Raw genomic sequence first — 21,116 nt, forward strand, 5'->3', positions numbered from 1 at the left:
ATTCACTTTCATGACGTACCACAGCATGCACAGCAAAATGACCCATTACACTTCTGATGTTCAGATTTTGTTTTTAGAAATGCATTCTTAGAAATAAAAAAAATATAATGTTGTTCATGAGTCTCATGAAAACAAAGCACGACAGTCTTATCCTTTCCCTAGTTTTGGTTTTTCTTCAGAAACTATTATTTTGATCTTGTACAAGACTCAAAAAAAGAGAAAAACATGCTGCCAAGCGCCTCTCTTCCACTAATTCTATTACACTGGGTTATTTTTAAAGTTCCTTTTCTAAACATTTACTGTCAGTAGTACACTGGGAGCTGCTGTTCCATATGCTTTGTTTGTATTGTGGTTGTGGTCGCAGTGGGGCTGAACCCGCCTGCTTCCAGTGAGCTAGTGGCAGCCTAGTGGTCCACCATGCCAAGTTTAAAATTAGTAACAAATTTAATATGTACTCTGCTGGCATCCGGTGCTTTTTGCAGAGTGCAAAATGCTCTGATAGTTTGTCACAGGGTCTCTCTGGAAGACCACAAGCCCAGGCCCAATATAGAACTCCAATTGGAGAACGGGGGTTTAAAAAAAGAAGAGGAAGAAAAAGAGAGAGAGAGAGAGAGAGAAAGAAAGGCGAAATCCAGAACAGATGCGGACATTGTCTGCAGTTATCAGGCAAGAAAAGCTGAAGCACTAACACAGGACCACCAAGACAAACTCTCAAAATGCCTGCCTCGTGCTGGCAAATGGGAACATACGTTACTCCACGGCCACAACCTCAAGCCCAAACTATTAGCATGACCTAAACGACAAAACCATGCTCCCATTAATGGTATAATCATGGAGGTAAATGATTTATGGCTTTCATTTTTAGGGATCACTCTCCCCATAACTCCTAATATGGAGGAAAATATCTGTTTTCACTATGGAAGCCCTCCCATGTCGCCTTACAGGCAGTTAAAGCATGGAAAAGAACATATTGGTGTCATAAATCTAGGTTTCAAACAAGACAGCATTAAGCACACTGCAGGATTTTCAGGGGGTGACAATAGTGAAAAAGTTAAACCATAGCAAAGGATTACAGTCTTGACTGGCTTGGATATGAACTCTGGAAGTTTGAGGTAATTTCTATTAATAGTGCTGCATCAACATATCTCTTCTTGGCTTCCTTTGCCATCCATCACATCCTCAGCTGCCCATGGTAATATACACAGGATTTACTAGGACTTGTCTTAACTTTTTACTGATGCTAGGTAATTCAAGGTATCTGGGAGTTTTAAAAGGATTTAAGCTCACAGGATGTGGATAATTTGTCCTTTTATATGTAATCAGTTTTTATCCTCTAGCGCATGCAATTTTTTAGAACTTAAATTTCTTTAAAAGGGCTCATAAAACAAATGTAAAATGTAAGTATGGTTTATATTAACAAAATATTTCACTGACAAGCACTGGCTCACCTTACCTGTGTTTTAATGCAGGCAGACAGAGTCAGAATTCATTCCACTGTAGTTTGGCCTCTGACCAGTAGAGGGAGGTCATTGATTTATTTCTGCCATGTTACAGCAGGAATCTACATTTGCCTCCTCTGGGTTCATGATTATGAGTGATTCTAAAGAAATGTGTCAGTTATTATTTTTAGACAACCGCATAATGCAAGCACAGTGGGCCCTTTGAGGGATCATTTATAACACAGGAGATAAGCATGTTGCAGCAGTCAGATTCCTCAGGAACAGGTCACCAGCTTTGATTAAAAGTGACTTCACGTCAGGCCATAAATATTTGTCAAGCCTACCTTTGAAAGGCAGGCGAGCCGTGGCTTCTCTGCTCGTTTGCCACATGAAAGTGCAAATGGAAACACTTTAGGGTTGGGAGCTGCATCAGTCATAGCTGGAATAAGATGGCCAATAAAAAGGGCGTAATTATGATGCTCCATCATTTGACACAGCTCGAGGGTTTGGGCTGTTTGCCTGTGTGCTATAAGAAAGAGAGAGAGAAAATCCCACCCGTGAATAATGGGACCTGTACTTTTATGAGCACACTGTGTTTAAGAGTGAACTTTGTGTGGTCTGTGTGTGTCACCTCCCTCCTTCCTTCTCTTCTTTCTCCACCTCGTCCCTTCCTCCTCACTCTCTCTTCCCTCAGCTGTTTACCTTCCTGCATTGAGTGTGTGTTGCAATAACCTGTTTTTGATGTCTCTTATTGCACCGCTCCATCAAAGCCACGTCACAACTGGCATGCCACCACAACAACAACACCTTGTTTCCAGGCACCCCACTTGCTCGTTGGGGACGCTTTACAGCCCATGCAATGAAGCTGCTTGATGAGAGTCCCTTTGGTTTGTTTGTGATAAACAAAGACATTTTTCACATTACACAGCATCCATATACCATATGTAAAGAATATGGTTAGATTTATAGACCACAGGCTTCTCCTCAATGTTATAAATTACTTTTGTTTTTGATCAGAATGCTTCTGTAGGTATCCAACATGGCTTTCTGTGATTTTTATCCACTTTGCATGCATAGGTTTTTGAGGTCAGCATTGTCACTGTAATGATACATTCTGTAATCATGAAGGCACTGTTCTTGGAAATGCTTCTACATTCCTTGGTGTGTCTGCTTGATATATGAGGGCCATGAGTAACAGTAAGCAGAGCTGATGTAGACATCAAGCAGGTGTGGAGACTCCATTAGCTGGGAACCATTTGACTTGCACACCAGTGTCTAATCCTACACAGGAGCTTCACACAGAGAGGCAGGCCCCCAAGCAGAGCCCAGTGGAGAAGTGTGCTGTCGACGCCATACTGTTACACAGCCCCGCTGTGAGTTTTCCTCCTGCCCACATAATGCCATGAAACTAATGTAGTGGAAATACTCTGTGTTCAGGTAGAGGAGGCTGTTCATTATAGGTGCTACTGTTATTCATTGTACTGCATATCTGCGAGAAGGGGGCGAAAAAACGTCAAGTGCAGAGTCTCCAAGAGAGACAAGCTGCTGGCTTCACATGCTGGACTTCATCTGTCAAATCTACACTGGTGTTGGCACAGGTGGAACTCAAGAAATTGGAGACATAAATTGAAGAGAATTGATAGTGCTGCTGCCTCTTTGCAGAATACTGTTGCGGAACATTGTTTCTGTCTGCAGTCCAAATGAACAGGTCTGCAGCCTGTCACCTGTACAGCTCCACAAAAATAAACCTACTGTGACCTGATTTTCCAAATCATACCAAATTATCCTAAACTGAAAGTTTGACATTCAGTGTGATTTGTGTCCATACAATGTGAAGTAACAAAATTATGTCAATTCCACACACACTTTGCAGAAGTTTGGGGATTTTGTTTTTTGCACACAGAAAACAGATTAAGAATAGGATACATATGGCTGTTAGATATTTTTGGAATATTCCTTTAAATAAGGAAGGTGATACATCTTTCCATCCTAATGCTGCAACTTTACACATATGTCACTGATTTATACAGGCATTCAAGTTATGGCACTGCTAGCTGGCACTGGTAAAAGCTAGGATAAAACCACACAGATACATTTTCGACCACTAGAGGGTAGAAAACAGTCTTTTGGGGTTATGTTTTGGTTTTTATGATAACATGAAAACAATGTTATGGTGTTCAATTTTTGATACCTTTTACTGAAGTCTATTAAAACTCGAAATATGCAATGTCTGAGCACTGGATGAATGAGACAAGGAGTTCACTCAAACTCCAAAATCCATTGTTTAAGTTTAGTGTGATGGTGTCATGTGATGTATGCTTTTTCATTTCTGTTATACACAGAATGGCATTAATTGTGTATGTTTTATAAATAGAAATTATTATTAGTATTATATTTACTGTTATTGGTTAGTTTTGCTGCATGGACAGCAGATTCTGAGATTTATATTCACTATGTGGTTAAACTTAAACACGATATACCATGTTTAAAAGTCAAATGGAGACTCAACAGCAGGCATTAAAGGCCAACAGATGCCCGACATAAAGGAGAAGAAAAACAGAAGGAAAGCGTGAGATTAAAAAATGAGATGCAGGGGATTATTAAAGGGCATTAAAATGGCACAGATGATTATTCTGATGTTGGCGTCGCTGACCTAAGGTTGTTAAGAGAAAACTAGCAGTCCAGCAGAAAAACATGATGCAACAAGCAAGAGAGCACAAACAAACAGACATAGCTGGGTGCAATGCAGGCTTCAAATGAAAGACCCTTCAACAAGCATTTTGTCTTCTACTTTTATGATTTTCTTAGTGCTCGGGTCAGAGTAAACATAATCTTTCCTCATATTATTTCCTTAGTACCACCTGAGATGGACCAGTAGGATTAGGTTAACCTTGTCCAAGTGGTGAAGCAGTGAAACCGACACCAAGGAAGAATCAGTAGACAAGCAGCAGAAGCCATGAAAGCAAAGATGTAAAGCTTTGTTACAGGTCGACTCTTTACCCTCATACTGTGGTATCACTTGAGCTATGGGGTAGCCACTCTACTCCACACAATTCAATCAGGTAGCAACAGATTGTCAGTGAAATGAGATGAGAGGCGAAACAGAAACTTTCACCTCAGCATTTGAGTCACAAGACTTTATTCCCACACTCAACATGGCCAAAGTAGAGCTGAAGCCCTCGCTTACTCTAAAGGTATTGTGCTCTACAATAGAAACAAGGCCCTGGGAAATGGCAGGCTAACATCACTTTGTGCCATGCTCCAGATCCAGTCTAGTGCATTGGCATCCTGTTGGAGACACATAGGAAAAGGAGAAAAAGAGCAGCAGCAGATCACTACGCCTCAAGTATGGCACTGGTAATGGAACTGAGGCCTGTTTTCTTTTTCTTTTTTCTTTCGGACATGAAACACAGGTCAAACACAGGGTACAGAAAGAAGTAGGGGTCGCAATGCAACAACCACCAAACCACACAAAGCCAGCTTTTCATTCCCTCTCTGGCCATTTCACCAAGTCTCTAATTGTCTTTGACAAAACTCATTAGCAGAGACCTTGTAGCAACATCGGCAATCAGAAATTCCATGGAGGGAGACATGCACAGAAACAATGTCCCACACACATTTCATTGCGCCTTTTGACAAAATGTAATGAAGTGTGTATATTGTCCCCCTCATCTGAACTCTGAGCCATTGGTACAAAGACTTTGTTTTATGAGCCTTAGCTGCCCAGCGTGGGACACATCAAATGGCACCTCCATGCTGGCTCTTTTGTCAAGACTAGAGGCCAAATTATTGTTTGTAATGTTGTTGTTGTTATTGTTGTTGTTGTGGCTCCTATTTGTACAAAGAGGCCATTGATATCGTGTCAGAATAATTCATATTCCTTGACATCTCAGGCACATGCTCATTAACTGGGGGCTCAAATGTAAAATGTACATGTGATGGATGTTCCTAACAGTGCTTTGTTGGAGGTTAACCCCTCATTGACCTATAGCATTATATTGTACAACATACAACAGACATTGTTAAGCTTGTGTCAGCTCCTCTAAAGGCCTGGTTAGGAGGGAAAAAAAACAATCAAGATAATAAATGATTAAAACAAGCACATTACTGGATGCTTTAAATGTGCCTGAAAACATGCAGACTCACAGCTGATTTACTTTATGAATGGGAGCTACTACATGCGTGCTTATTTATTTTTTTCACAATAAGCTGACATGTAAGGTGACACACTTTTACAAGTGTGCTCACTGCCTCCACATATTTCCGCCATTGAAAGATAGATTTGAGTGAATAAGTTGTCCTTTAACCCAGTGCTAAAATTCATATATGCAGTACTTTAAAACTGTTATTCCTATGTTTATAGGACGGATTAGCTGTTTGAATTCCCAAAATATAATGCAATTTTGATCTCTGACTGCTTTGGCAGAGAGACAGCAAAAACAAGAAGAAAAAAATCTGATCAGCAGCATAAATCCCTGTGTTGCGTTGCTGCTGTGAGAAAATAAAAATCTGTCTCTTTTCCTGATTTACTGACGCAAGTGTTGACAAAGTGTTGCAGAGCTTAGTCAGACTCTTACCTTAAATAAACATGTTGACAATTACTTCTCTACTTCTCTTTTTAATAGATGTTATGTGTTAAAACAGAACACCTGTCATCTCTGACAGTCAGTTGGCTGTTGACTTGAAAAGAGCATAGGGTGCAAGCAGCAGCTTGGCCCAGAAAAGACCTAATGATGCATGACAGTACAGGAAGGGTGGTGGTGGTGGTGGTGTTGGTGGTGGTGGTGGGGAGTTCCACTGAATGTAAACGTATGGAAGTGCTTGGTAACAAGATCCATGTGAGTATGAAAACATCCTCTGATTTCATACACGGGATGGGCACAGATTAATATTGTCAAACCTAGTTAAGTATTCATGTTTACCATGGCTTGTTTTTCTTCTTCTTCTTTCCTCTTTTTTGCATATTTGTGCCTCATTCACAGATTATCTAAAATCTGTTTTGGATTATGCAAACATGCTCTCATAAGCAGCCACCATTCCACCACCACCAACCCCACCCCCTCCTTCTCCCCTTCTCTAATGAAAAATGTAATTTACCACGAAGAAGGCGTGTATTAGGGAGATTTAGTCATGGGCTGGCTACCTAAAGAACTTATTATTCTGCTACACTGTAGTTTGTCACAGATTTCATGTCTCGCCTCAGATTAAAAGATGTCAGACAGAAAAACTCTTGTTTGTCCCCCTTCCTCTGTGTCCAACGACAACACTGAATCATGCTTATTCCTTCATCTGTTGATTTTTATTTCAAATGTTTAATTTTCAATGCTATAGATGATCCATTACATTCAGATCGTCTTCCATTTACAGCCGGTTGTGCAGCTGCTTTAACCATATGTAAAACACAGTATATAGGACAGGCTAATTGACCCGTTAGCTCCTTCAGGCATACGCTGCTATATGAGCCCATCATGGCCATTATCTATGCTTTCCCCTAGGTACATTGCCATGGTGGTAATCCCATTGCGTATGCATCATTACCTTCAATAGCATAAGGCAGCTTTTCTTTACAGCCTGCCATTTAATTACATTTGGTTGTAAATATTTGATACCCTACGTTTTAATGTAAAGAGTAAGGCAGCAGGCAGTCATGACTGATTACAGTTGAGGAGGACAGCTCCCTGTTAGCAGCTTGTCATTACCAGGCCTGGTGTTACAGTTGCCATCCTTCATCTAAATAAGGAAACTTCATATCAAGACCTGTCTGTTTTTTCCCACTCCACACACATTTTGCTTAACATTTTGTTCTCATGCATGTTTTTCTTGATTATTATTTATTGCTAATGTAAGAAATGCATCAGATGTCCTGTAATCTGCTGCAGATGACCTTCAGCAGAAATATTTCACTTTCAGATGTGATTAATTTCATGCTTTCCTTTTATTGCTTCTAGCAGGTAAATGTTAATCAGAAATATGAAATTCAAATCTTAAGATCTTAGCTGTAGTGAACAATATTATCTATAGAAAGATATTTGTTTTTCGATTCCACCTCAGATCATTTATTGGCTCTCAGATTAACACAGAGGGGGGAAATTAAACTATGTTGGGGGGGGGGGTCTAAATAGGCCTAAGTTATTATTCCTGACCTCCTTCATCCATGTAGATTTTCCTGGGATTTACCAAGCTACGTGCACTGCTGGCAGCTCTGCCATTGGACAAGGACATATAGGATGACCACAGCGTTTAAAGATTGAGCCTGAATTACCCAAATACGAGAAAAAAAGACTTTTTTATTACAAGCATAATCCCACAAATACGACCTTACTTGACGTTTTGTGTGGCCGCATGATATTTGCAGGTATTGTTTCTTTGGTGGCCTGGAAACAAATTTAGTCATAAAATTGAAATCTTTCTCCTGCTGCTGTTAAAATGATTTAGTGGTTTCCAGAATCAGGAGATTAAGTCAGAGACTAATAAAATGATCTTATGAACTCTTTGCTCGCTTAGTATTAGAAAGACAAGCTGTGGTTATATTGCTAAACATTTTGCGCAGAAAAAACTGTGCGTAAAAATGCATTAAACACCCTAACAACAATTTGTCTATACAGCCTTTCTCTTAGTATGAAATAATTTGATTTTTAAAAGTTTGAAATGTGAAGATAAGAAAGTTTTTCAGGCCGTCAGCACGCATCACTACAGTCATCATCTTATTACAGCTGTCCGCAGGAGAGGCAGAAGAGTTAGCCCATAACGAGACGGTCTACAGGCAAAACTGCCATATCAAAGGGACTCGGAGAGACCATGTGAATTTCTCTGGTGGGTTTGATCCTACAAATGACCTTTTAATTAACACAATGTTAAGTTAGTGCAGCGGCTCGCTACACAGGGGACAAAGCAGCATTCATCCTATGTTCCTGCCTCGCTGCTTGGCCTGAACAGTAACAAAGTGTTTGATGCCACTTCTGATTAGATGCTGACAATAGGGAGATGATGTCCCCTTTCTTCCACAACTTGTGGATTTCACTCACGTCCTCCTCTGAATTATGACCTTCCATCAGCGCTGCGCCTTCATATGCCGAGTCAAGATGATAAACTTTGATCAGATGCGCGTCCGCAAATGTTTTTTAATTGGCTGATTGAACGTTCAGCTCAAATAAATAAGGATGACACAGAAAACAAAAGCTCTTGGAAAAAATGTATTCTTAGAAAAAAATGTCATGAATGGCAAACACAGGAGAAGCTCACATTTTAAACACAATGACAAACAACCAAAATCTCAAAATCCTTTTTAAAGTCCGACAAGCTTTTTCTCTTTTACATCAGGCAAACTGACACGAAGCCACAGTAAAACGAAACATTTAACAATATACTGAAAGGAGATACAAATCCAACCAATAAACACGTCAAATAATAAACAGACAACATAGCAAAAATAATAAATACACAGAGAAATAAATAAGTTTGTTACACAACACGATTGCCATACACAAATTCGACCGTTTGTTTTTTTTAATTTGATCATGTTCATACCTTTGCATCTAGGATTTTTGCATAAAGTCTTTAACACCATAAAAAGAATGTTGTGCAAAATGATAGCCACGTCCACAGTTTGACAGCTCTCACTGCAGCAGCGCCAGGTAGCTCCCATGTGTCCTACTGAGGCCGCTACTCAGCCAGTGTGTCCTTTAGTGCATAATATTAGTCCCAGTTTTTTTAATGTGATGTCCTTTCCAGCGATCTAGGAGAAGGGAAAATACAGCAGGAATTAAAATCAGCTCCACAAATGTAAAGAAAGAAAACAGCATTTATAATAAGGGATCTATTTTAAATAGAATGAGTGTGTCCCACCTCAAATATACTGACTGTATAGAAATGCACTAAATGTTGATTGGGACAGTTAATGATTTGTTTTTCTATATCTTGCAAGTGCTAGATAAAATCAAATAAAAATCCCCACAATACATTTCACACACTGTGTTGTTCATCTGGGAGTATTTAATAGTTTTTCCTATCCTCCTGTGTTTGTGTGTGGACCTGTGCAGCCCATGTGTGTCCTGCTTTCTTCCAGGTCAGTGCAGACTCTCACCTGCTTCACCTCTTCATCACTGGTCTGAATGCAGTGACCTTGTCATCCTGCACAGTCCCACAGGCTTCACTGAGGTCAGACGACTGTGCCTCTGCTTTACTGCCACAGAATCCTGTGCACACAGTTAAAGCACATGTCAAGAAACTTTTCCTCTACTGCAAGTTGGAAAAATGTGTCTCCACACTTCATGACCTCAAAATATTTCTGAATAGCAAAAAATATATATAACAGCAGTGGTATGCACTATAAATGTAATGCAAACTGTATTCTTATGCCAAACATCTTCTACAAAGATCTGTCCTTCTTTATATGAAGTCTATGAGGCAGAAGACGTACCCTCAATAGTGGAGTACTGACACGTGTCTGGAAGTGCAGAATAGGATGAACACTGTAGTTGGAGGCCTTTATGACCATAGCTGGTAGTGCCATAGACTTTTGAGTGCAAGGACGAGCCTTCTTGAAAGGGGCTTTCAGCACTGGTGACACTGCTAGATTCATGAAGGCCTCTCATGCCACCACACTGTCCTGTATGCGCCCCAGTAAGTCTGGTGCTCTGTAGCTGACAATCCCCAGTTGAGCTGCCTGTCCTCAGCTCAGAGCCGAGCTGCTGAGGGCTCAGTATGACCCCTGAAGCTGCCGTACGAGCCAGAGACCAAATCCGTGGCTTATCTGATGCTTCAAAGTGAGACAGGGACACTGTTCCCGGTCCTGTGCCGGTCAAGGAGGGTGCTTTGGACACCATGGGATCCAAGAAGTCGGACGGGAGAGGAGGGAGTGTTGTGACATTTTTGATGGCACAGGGGAATGAATGGAAGCTGTTGGTTAAACTCAGGTGTAGCTCAGAGCTGCAGTCTCTTTTTTGAGGAGCAGCAGATACTGTCATGGCCCTCTGGAGATCCTGCTCATCTGCTGCCACCTTTTCACAGTCACTGTCCAGCTTGTCACAGTCGGTCTCATCTATATCCTCCAGATCACTCAGATGCAGATCCTTCTCTTCTTTGCAATCACTCGAATCTGTGTGATAAAAATATTGTTAGGCAGTGTGGTTGGTTAGAAAAACACTTTACTGGTTACCTTTAAAGTTTGTATAGTTGGCGACTTCATTTGCCTAAATTAAGTTGAATCAACCACAAACAAAGGTCAAGAAAAGTATTGCTTCCAAAGGGTAGACACATGCTTACCTTTGGTGACACAGTCTTGGTCGCTCTTATTAAGGTCATCTTTCCTGTCGTCGTTGGCCTTATTCTTTGGTGACCAGGTCATCTTGTTCTCCTTCTTTAGCCTCCTCCTGGCATTGGCGAACCAGGTGGACACCTGGGTAAGGGTCATTTTGGTGATGATGGCCAGCATGATCTTCTCTCCCTTAGTGGGGTAGGGGTTTTTACGGTGCTCATACAACCATGTTTTCAGGGTGCTGGTGGTTTCACGTGTTGCATTCTTTCTTCTGGCTGTGCCATTGAAGTCTACTGTCCCATACCTGGGAACAGACAAACACATTCAGACAGGCAGACAGTCACCATTAGTGCACTTAGTGAAGTATATCACAGGCTGCCCACTCAGACATCCTACACCACTACTCTCTGCTGTTTGAAATAGAATATACAGCTTCACTTCATGCAGATATCAGTATGGAGTTACACTCTGACCTTTGATCCAAATTTGGCAGCTTCTCCCCATGAATGTTTGGTTTTAATAATTTGCAGTCTTTGGCTGTTGTTCACAGAAGCTCATTATTACATATAGTGGACAAAACTTACCTGTCATACTGATACTGTCCCAGTGAGTGATCGTAAGGGTAGTATGCAGCGGTCTGAGTGATGCCAGAGTGTAAAGTGCCTGTGCTGTCCTTAATGTCATACTGAGGATTCTGTAAAAGAGAAAGAAGATTTCTCAGTATTTAAATTTTTAACTTCTTTTATATATGAATTAAGCACATTTCTGAATTGTATGTCCTAAAACCCCAAGTAAACAAAGTCATTAAATCATCTGAGCTTGAAAATTATTGGAGCTGACATGAATGTGTCTTAAATGTATTTTAACAATGTAAAACAAACTATATGATTTTTATATATTTACTTTTGTATTGTCTCAGATATATTGAACAGTATTCCTAAGGACTGTACATTTTATTTATATTTTAGAAAGACAGAAAAGTTCCATCTGAACAGCAAAATGTCCATTTTGTCCTTTGTCCACTCCAAAATATTACTTTTGCAGACAGTGAATTAATAGTTTTCAAACCTTACCCAGGAACTGAAACAAGTAGTAATATATTTTTAAACAACAATAATGATGATATAAATTAATAAATATGCAATTGATTTAATGGTTTCTTCTTTTTTCCCCTTATCTCAGTGACATGCTTTTTCTACTTTTCTCGTTCTGCAGGAGAGGAAGGTAGAGTGACTGCTGGGTTAAACGGCTTGTCCAGACGGATGTGTTTGCAGTGTGAGATAAATTGATAAACCCAGTTGATCGATCAGCCTTAGCCCCCCTCCCCCTCCTTTTACACATCTTATGAGCCCACCAGAGTGGAGTAGATAGCGGATGGGTCGGTGCTGTAGGGGAAGTAGTTGGCGTAGTTCTGGCTGGCTGCGGCCGCTGCAGCGTAGGGAGAGCTGTACATCCCCAGCGCTGCGTTCAGCTCCGTCCGGCTGCTCGCCAGGAGCCGGTTCTCGTAGGACGGGCAACAGAAGGAGGCGGCGGCGGCGGCTGCGGCGGTCTGGGAGCTGCCTGTCCCGTCAGAGACCGACCTGGAAATCGAATCGCAGCAAGTCGTACTGGGGTTTGCCGACACGAAAAACTGCATAAAGAGAACCGTGGATAGACATGGTCATTGACTGTTCCAGTTCTTATCTGGATGTCTGTGACAACTCTGAGGGGGCTGTGATCTGTGCACTGCACAAAGATATCCATCTTAACAAGCTGATATGCTGACTTCCAAAACCGTAAAACGAGTGAAAACAATTTCATCTGTTTCCGTTTTTTTCTTTGGCACATCAGTTTAATTTTACGAATCAGGTGTCAATCTATCTTAACTTGTGACCTGCCTTAATTCAAGGTAAGTCACTTTTCAGAGGATTAGTGAAATGAGAGAAACGTTGTCTGCACGCTCTGTTAAAAATTGAATTTAACACTAAGTGACATAAATGTGATATATATCTTTGAGGATGTCGAGAAAAAGAATTGTGCGCAATACGTGCGTAAAAGTGACCACTTCATCACCGTCTCCAAAAATAATTACTTTTATATACGGCAAGTAACGTCAGTGGCAAATAGTCACCAACATGTTTTAATTATAATTAATTGTTATGCACAACGTCAAAATATTATCAAGCTTAAAGTTGTTTGATAACTTTGCCAAGAGAGTAACTTATGCCCTCTCGTCGCCCAGAACTTCTTCGAACTTGTCACTAGGATCATTTATAGTCACTTAAAATGCAAATAAACTGATTTAAGAAGGTTTTAAAAGGCATACGAAATAATTATAGATACAATAAGTCAAACAGCAGTTTGAACAGAAAGTTTACGAGTGTGCACAGCCTGCGTAACAGCCCAATTACGTCTCAGAGCGTGCAATAGGTGACATTCATCTCTATTGTCATCAGAAAAACACGTGAGTTCATTCATAATTCAGTGTAATTGGACACGGGTGCGTGTATATCGATATTTGGTTCAACAACAAATGCACCACGCGAAAGTAACTGTCAAAGCAGTCACTCATTCATTAATCTTTCTTATAGGAGAAAAGTCCTCTGACGGTAAAATAAAGAAAATACAAATGTAAAAAAGTCGCTCTGTACACTCTAAACTTAGGAGAAATAAAACAGCAAAGTGACTTACCTGTGAAGTTGCATTGTAAGGGTATCCAAATTGCGAGAAAGACATAGCTGCTTCTTTTGTTACCATCAGGAATATTCTTCACCCTTGATCGATTGCAACCAATTCTACTTCAAATCCACCGTCTTACACACATTTCCACGCACGGCCTTTCGCTCAATAATAGATGACTTCACTCATAGGAGGGAGACTTTAGGCTGGCACCAGCTGCAGATTGTTTTATATGAATGAATAATCCCCCCCAAGGACCCGATAAGAAATGAAATTAAGCGTCATTAAGTGCAAAAAAAATGTTGTTGTGTTAGCTGAAGGAGGCTTAAAGGATAACGTAAGTCTTCCAAGATATGGACTCTGCTTGTGCTATTATTTGTGGCTCTATAGTTCTTTAGCATTCATCCATGCAAGGGTATCAGCGTGACGTCACTGTAATCCCGGAACGGCAGGGTACCAAGGATAGAATAATGTCTTTGCCAATCACGTCCAACACAGGGTTTTCTTAAGGTGCACTGTACACAGCCTTGTCCCGCTTTTGTAATTGAATTCTTCACCGATTTTCTCAGATAAAGTCTCGGAAAATTGCACTTCTGTTCATCGTTATTGAATTGTAACAATGCCACATATGGAAGCCCTTTGTGAAGTTAAATAAATTAGAAAAAAACAACACGAGATATTTTGGCTGTCTTGTGAGTTACTTTTTCTTTTCACAAGGAAAAATAGAAATGACATAATCTAGTAATAATTTCTCCTGCAGTTTTTTTCATAAAGGACTGCTGTTTAAAACAGTTTGTTTTATTTACAATAAATCACATCAGTACTTTTTTTTGTTCAATTTTTTAAATCTCGACCTCTGTTCGTCTCTGGCCAGAGGTCCAACCCGGAGTTAATGACGATGATGTTTCTATCTTTCTCTATTAGAGAGAGGGGCAGTCCCAGCAGGAACAGTTAGAGGGGGTTTTGGCAGGTCAATAGACCAGTGATTGATGCGCGCCTGGAGACCTACGTGACCATTACGCGTAATGCGTAATTGTATCAATTAACAAATGGATACATGCCCTTGTTTAACCAACGAGTAACAGAGTGAAAATATGCCTTAGAGGTGAAATCCGAAGAGCTATTCAGGAAAAAAAAGACATTGGAAGCCGTGCTCCCCAGTCTAATTAAATATCCGTGCATGTGGGAGACGAGAATTGCATTTTAATTGAATGATGCTCACTTGAAAGATGGCTAAGGAATGATGCTGCCTCACAGTAAATGAAACTAGAAATAATTTTAAGCCTTATTAGATCCGCAGCTCAACCATCACTAGTTCTCTCAATCTCTCCTATCAACACAAACTGTGTCCTCTCTTACTGTGTTTTGAGTTGGGACGGGGAGGGGGTCTGTTTATGTCCCCTACACACATTATATTTGTATTGACAGTGACAGCGATCAGTCCTACTCACATGTTCTCCCTGTTTCTGACTGCTTAGTGCAAGAATACTTTGTCACGACCGATATCTTGTGCCAAATTTACCAGTGTCCTGACTCTCCCTGACTGATCTCTGGATCTATGACTTCCCAAGAGACGCATCTGCGATTACCTTCTTTCTCTCAAAGGGGCGCTAAAGAGCTACGTGTAGGAGATGAAGATCTCCCGTCAGAGATTCTTCACAGATAAAGTGGACAGAGTGCTCATGGTCCAGGTTCCTGGAAGTACCATTTTTAAACGCCCACAGGCAATAGCAACTCTCTCACTCCACGCCTTTGGTCTAGACAAGTGCTCATTGCTTCTGACGTGCATCTAAACTAGAGCAGGGAGCTTGTTGGGTAACAGACAGGTCTTTTATTATTTCACTTGTTATTAAACTGCATCATAAAATTCCATGTTGTAGAATAATTCAAGTTTTTGATTATGTTCAGCATCATCCTGCAGTCGCATTTGTTTCACCTCAGGGCCAGGCTTTTTCTGCACCCAGTATTTTAGTTGCCAGTGCTCAGATGGGCAGACTACAAATAAATCAAAAGGGCACAAGCTAACTTGATAATATCATGCATTTTCAAATACATTTCTGCTGCATGAGTAAAGCCATGAAGGAAATTAACTGAAGATAAAGTGAAAAGTATTCAACAGTGTTATGACTCAATTAAATATCTGTATGAGCATAACAAATTGTCTCCAAAACTTTGACAATCAAACATTTTTATGTCTTATTGAACTTAAGAAGTACATTTTCTTAACTTTTATGAGGGCAGCCTAAGCCACCTGTTTCTGTAGAAGAAAATAAAAACCCAGATTATGTAGTACAGTTTGTGCTGAAAACAATTTCAATAACATGTTTTCAGTAAAATATTGAATTTTCACCCTTTTGCAATCACTGTCATTCAGAATACATAACTCTTGGCTAAACCATCAGTACATGAGAATGTACAGATAAAGAAGGGTGAAACAAGTGAAATGTAATTGCATGCTGGTGGTCGATGTGTTTCTACAAGGGCATGCATGATGGCCCAAGTGCATATGGACAGACTCATGTATAATGCATGTCCAGCAGTCAGTGTGGATCTCCCTGAAAAAGGCCAAAATTAACACTAATTGTAATGGCAGACTGACCACAGTGCCCTTCCCTCTAAAATGTATGACAGCCCAACACTGAGCATTTTTCTTTACACTGTGCTGGCTGGATTACTTAGTAATCACATACATTAGTTTTTAGAAGATAAGTAGCTGACAGTGGCAGCAATAATGTGTTTATTAAATAGTTCACATCCTATTACAAATAACAGCGTCTTTCACTTCTTACAAGATGATATAGAATACTTTTTTAGAACAAGTGCAAACTCCTGTCCACATCCACCTCTAAATCATCCCTAATTTAAATCAAGTGTAAATCAAGAATAATATCTTCGTGTGTGTTTTGCATCCCTCATAAGAGATTTTTCATAATAAAAGAAGAAAAAGAAGAGAAAACACTAAAGCGGGCCTCTTCTTAAAACTGACTGCAACAAACTCTGGCAGATGCAATTTGTAGGCATGGCATTTGACCCAAGACTGGTCATGTTATAGAACATTTAATAACTAGCAGACAAAGGCATTCACCCTTACAGTACTTTCACTTGTGTTACTTAGGAATAAGCAAGTCCAAACCTCCAATATATCTTGTTCTGACTGATCCAAGTGGTTACTAATGAGACTGAGTAGTGTACGCATTCTCCATTAGAAGCATCACTGGGTGGGAAAAAAATGGAAAGGTTAAGTCAACACTCAATAGCTCCCAGCCCTATTCTCCTCCTTAATACATTTCCTATGCTGACTTAATGAACCACACAAAGCCTTTCTGGTTTTTCATCAGATGGGGGTAGCAGCAGTGGTGGTGGAGGTAGAGGGGGGGTGTATGAAATGGTAATAAGGGTAGACAGACGGGGAGACGGAGGGAGAACCCAGAGCCAAGCAGGGGATGAAGCAGCACCTACCTGGAGGTGTGTGATCTCATTAAAGCCAAATTGGGATATGCCAATAAATCCAAGGCACTTGTGATCTGGAATTATTACACACACACTCACACACACACACACACATACATTGCGTACACCCAAACTTCCCTCGTGAAGAGCATTATTAGTACTGCTAAATTATCCAAAATGAAAGGAAAAGTAATAAATATTGTAATGAGAAATAATAGAGCCATGGAGGATATGGTCACAGCAGTGGCCGGTTAACGCCTAAACAAACACCTCCAGGGTGCACGAGTAATTGCTGCACACAGAGGGAGTCATTAAAGCTTCATCAAACAGAGAATAAAGGGACAGGGTGAGTATGACATCGCAATGATAGTCTCAATAAAAAAAGAGATGAACGTATAGTATGTGATGACAGCACAAAACTGTGTGCTGTATAAATAGTGCCACTGTGGTGTGATTGGTATCTTGAGTTTAAAAGACAATGTGTATTTTGAGAGAACATAAGTTTTACATGAATGGACAGGCATAATTGGTGCTTCATTTGTAGCATTGTAACTTTGATTGCTTGTAGTCAGATGTTTAACAAACTCTTTTTTTTTTTTTTTTGTAGCCGCATGTCCCAGAGGCCCCTGGGGCTCCTGAGAGCAGGGTGAGAGACAACGAGAAAGAGAGGGGAAGAAGACAGAAAGGCATGTGTGTGTTGTTTGTGTGTGCTGGCTGGCAGAGTCCCCTTGAGGCTCTACTGTAAAGCTATCATCAGTGGTGGTGTCAGGGATTTGTAGCTTGTCACTGAGAGAGAGCGAGAGGGAGTGCTGGCAGTAACTCTGGGAAATAACTGCTTATAGAGAGAGAGCCTGGCTTGCACCATTTGTGTGTCTGTAGTTGTGTATAAGAGGGATAGTGAGATGAAGAATGAGTGGGAGGAATGTGTGTATTTTCTCCGGGGGGGTGTCTGGAGATGTGTGTGTGTGTGTGTATACAGGTAGGCTGTGGGTCGATCATATGATCTGTGTATCTGTGTGCCGTCTTTTTATGTGAAGGCCTTAGGCTCTTTGTCTATGTGTGTTCTTGTCGGCAAGTGGTGTGTGTACATGTCTGTTCTGGGTGTGTCAAAGTTGATGAGGTGGCATTGTTGGCATCTGTGTCTTCTTCACATTTGGACGTGAATGCGATCAAATACGTATTTTCAGTTGCTGCCATTAACGAGTCTGTATAGGCTTGTGTAAGCTGCTGTGCCCATGTTTGTGTATGTGTGGTCTTCGCCCAAGATAGATGCCGACATCCAACCGAACTTTCCCTTAAGGCAGAGGGCCAGCAGCGACAAAACGCTGCTGTCGGGTAAATACATGTATTTGCACAAAAACAAGTTCCTCTGGAATGACGAATGGAGGGCTCATTTTCTCATTGACAACCATGTATTTCTGAAATCGCATATTGGCAGCTGACCAGGATTCAAGGGCCTGAGGGTCATGAAATTCACTCAACTCATAAATGATCATGTCAGCGTTCAAACAGAGGAAGAAAAAGGAAGACGAGGAAAATTGCAGTTACATGGTTTCCATCTGACTGCAGCTGCTAAATCCACAGCAGCATTGTGGCCCATCTCTAGGGCCCGCAGAGGCAGAAAGACAGTTCCTATTACTGTCAGTCCAATTACCGGCCACAGCACAGCCACTGCTGTCAACACCAGCCCAGTCATGGTATGTATCGGCATCTTTTCTCTCAAGTATAGCCATAAGTTCTAGGCAGGGGATCTTGTATGTTATGCAGCACAGCTTTGAACTATAAGCGAATGCTTAATGGAATTTAGTGTAAGCTTTTGTTATAAATTAGCCATTATGTGGGGGCAAGAGTTGAATAGGAGGTGATCAAAGAGCATTCTCAAATAGGGACACATGAAGCCTGGGGTACATGGACCATGGCCTACTTTATAGGACACACTGGAAACAAGTAAGAATAAATCAAAAAAAGTATTATGACACAGTACAATAGAGAAATGGTTGCAATATTTCCTCTGTGGTTTTAACTGTCCTTATGGCAAACCATCACACATATACACATACACACCCAGAAGTGGAGAAAGTGTTGAGAAGTGGTCTAAATATTGAAACACTCTCTATTACAGAAGACAGTGCTCTGTGTCGAGTGTGTCTGCTGAGCTGACTCTAGTGTTGCACCACATGGAGACAGAAAAGGCCCAGCCCCATCTGGTCCTGGTTCAGTCTGGTTTACTGCAAAATGGTGCCAATACAAATAGCTGAGCTTGATGTTTGTTTGCATAAATTGTTTTGAAAGGCTTCACCAAGAGTTTTTTGGGTGGATTACGGTGGGGAAGTTGGGGAGCCAACCATGGTGGAATAATCCTCACTGAGCTGACAGTTAGATTTGCTCTTCTTTAAAAATAAAAAAAAAAAGATTGTTTTGGATTTTTCTTCTCTGTTCCTGGCAGCGTGTTTAGACTGTGAACTTTTCAGTGGGTGTGTATGTGTGTATGATGATGGAGAATGCTAAAACTCTCTTCTTTTTTTCTCTAATAGCAGAGCAGTGTCAATTCTGATAACATCAATGTAGCGTTTAACACATGCTAAAAGTTCAGTTGAAAGTTCAGGGGCCCAGTGTAATGTAAGGAAAATGTCTCTCTTCCTAAAACCCTTGCATTTCCACTTTGATTTCACTCTCTAAGGTCAAGGCAACACCAACGGAAGGAAAAAGTAAAGCTATGTAGTGAGGTCAATTAGTCTTGTATTACACAGATGAAAAATGTTTCTGTTTTGATTGCACCCCCATTCTGAAGGGGGGCTGGGGGAGATAGCGATCAACTAGTAGTCATCATGACTTAGTTCTTGTTTTGCTACAGGTATAAGAAAATTGACCTGATTGATTTCATGTCCAGGTAAGTGTGCACTAACTGGTACCAGACAGATTTCTATGTTTGCACTGATACCCCAGTCTCAGGCAGAGACCCTGATAGGATGGACGCAGTTCTACCAATGACAGTTCAATCGTTTGGGCCCTCTGGTCTTCATTTGCTGCTTAGCCAGTGGAGGTCCTTCCATGGTCGACTCCCAACTAGATCCAGATGCAGCCATTTTTTTTCCTGCAACGTTTGTCTTTGTCTTTTGCTCCTCCACGGTCACATCTTGTCAGGCAGGTTATATTTTGGTGAACGCGGACACAAATCTGACACACATTGATGGGTTTGGTCTCAACAAACACAAGCTTAGCACCAACTATGAAACAAGTCTCGCTTATCTGAGAACCATAATCTAAATGATAAACTTGTTGATTGTTTTGTGATTTTATCACTTTTATTGCATCTGAGATAAATAGACTGCATCATTCGGTGACTATAAAATGTGTATTTTGAGCAGTGGATTCACACAAATTAATTAGATAATGTTGTCATTCCCCCATTAACACTCCTGCCTCATCAGGATTCCCATTCAGACATTGTTATTCCATTTCCATTTGTTTTCCTCAGTTGAAGCTCTATAATCCAGCAAAAGCCAAACTTTCCCCCCTGCATCTTTTTCCAACATCCTGAAGATCTACCTTGGAATAAAAAAAAGAAAGAAAGAAAAAAGAATGGGGCTCCCTCAATCCATCTAACTTAAAAGCAGATGTTACATGGCTGCCAACATCAAAAGATCCTGTTAACTGTAGAGAAGGTGAAATCATATACCTTTGATTAGCCTTTTCACTGGTTAATGTAAACTATCTTTGTACATGGTTGCTGAGTGAACCCTGACCTTGGCCTCGAAGCCAGCACATCACCAGATTGCAGAAAAACACACACTTTTGTTGCAACTTTGGCTTGTTAAAGCTAATTTCTGATTTGCAGATTGTCAAGCTTACTTTGGAGAAAGCAGGAGAACTGGATCAGATCTCCACCATGCTCCCATTCCTGAGGTTACATAGACGTTTCTAAATAAGGGGTCAGTATCCTTGAAAACTTGGCTCCTTCTTAAATCCTTTTTCCCGTCTTAGCTCAACGTGTTTTCCATTTTGATTGTGAGATGTCCACAATGTAGACATGCCTTCTGCTTGTCTCAAGGTTATTTATTTTGACAACAATATGGATAGAATATGAAGAGAAAAGTGGAAGCTGGAGTGTAACTGCATTCCTTTTAAATATTCAGTGAATGAAGGTCCTTCAACAAGCGTTGTGTTTACATTGCTGGTGGGAAAACAAATCCATGCAGGTGGCATCTAAGGGAGCTGTAAAACTGCTCTTTGGTAGGCAGCACAGCTAAGTTCCCGGCAGCAAGCATGGCAGTGTCACCCCAAGGTGTTGAGAGTAAATATACAGCATTACC

The 21,116-nt window shown here is 40.8% G+C and overlaps 1 protein-coding gene across 1 annotated transcript; it reads right to left on the reverse strand.

The window, feature by feature from the left end:
• Positions 1-9,527: 9,527 nt before the first annotated feature.
• On the reverse strand, positions 9,528-13,431 carry irx6a (iroquois homeobox 6a). The gene is made up of 6 exons (XM_028402403.1): positions 13,366-13,431; positions 12,050-12,325; positions 11,280-11,389; positions 10,704-10,999; positions 9,859-10,536; positions 9,528-9,634 (listed from the first exon to the last, which is right to left on the reverse strand). The coding sequence occupies exons 1-6, from the start codon at positions 13,429-13,431 to the stop codon at positions 9,528-9,530; spliced, it is 1,533 nt and encodes a 510-aa protein (XP_028258204.1).
• Between the last annotated feature and the right edge of the window lie 7,685 nt (positions 13,432-21,116).

Source organism: Parambassis ranga, chromosome 3 (genome assembly GCF_900634625.1).
Source record: "Parambassis ranga chromosome 3, fParRan2.1, whole genome shotgun sequence".
Classification (NCBI taxonomy): domain Eukaryota; kingdom Metazoa; phylum Chordata; class Actinopteri; family Ambassidae; genus Parambassis; species Parambassis ranga.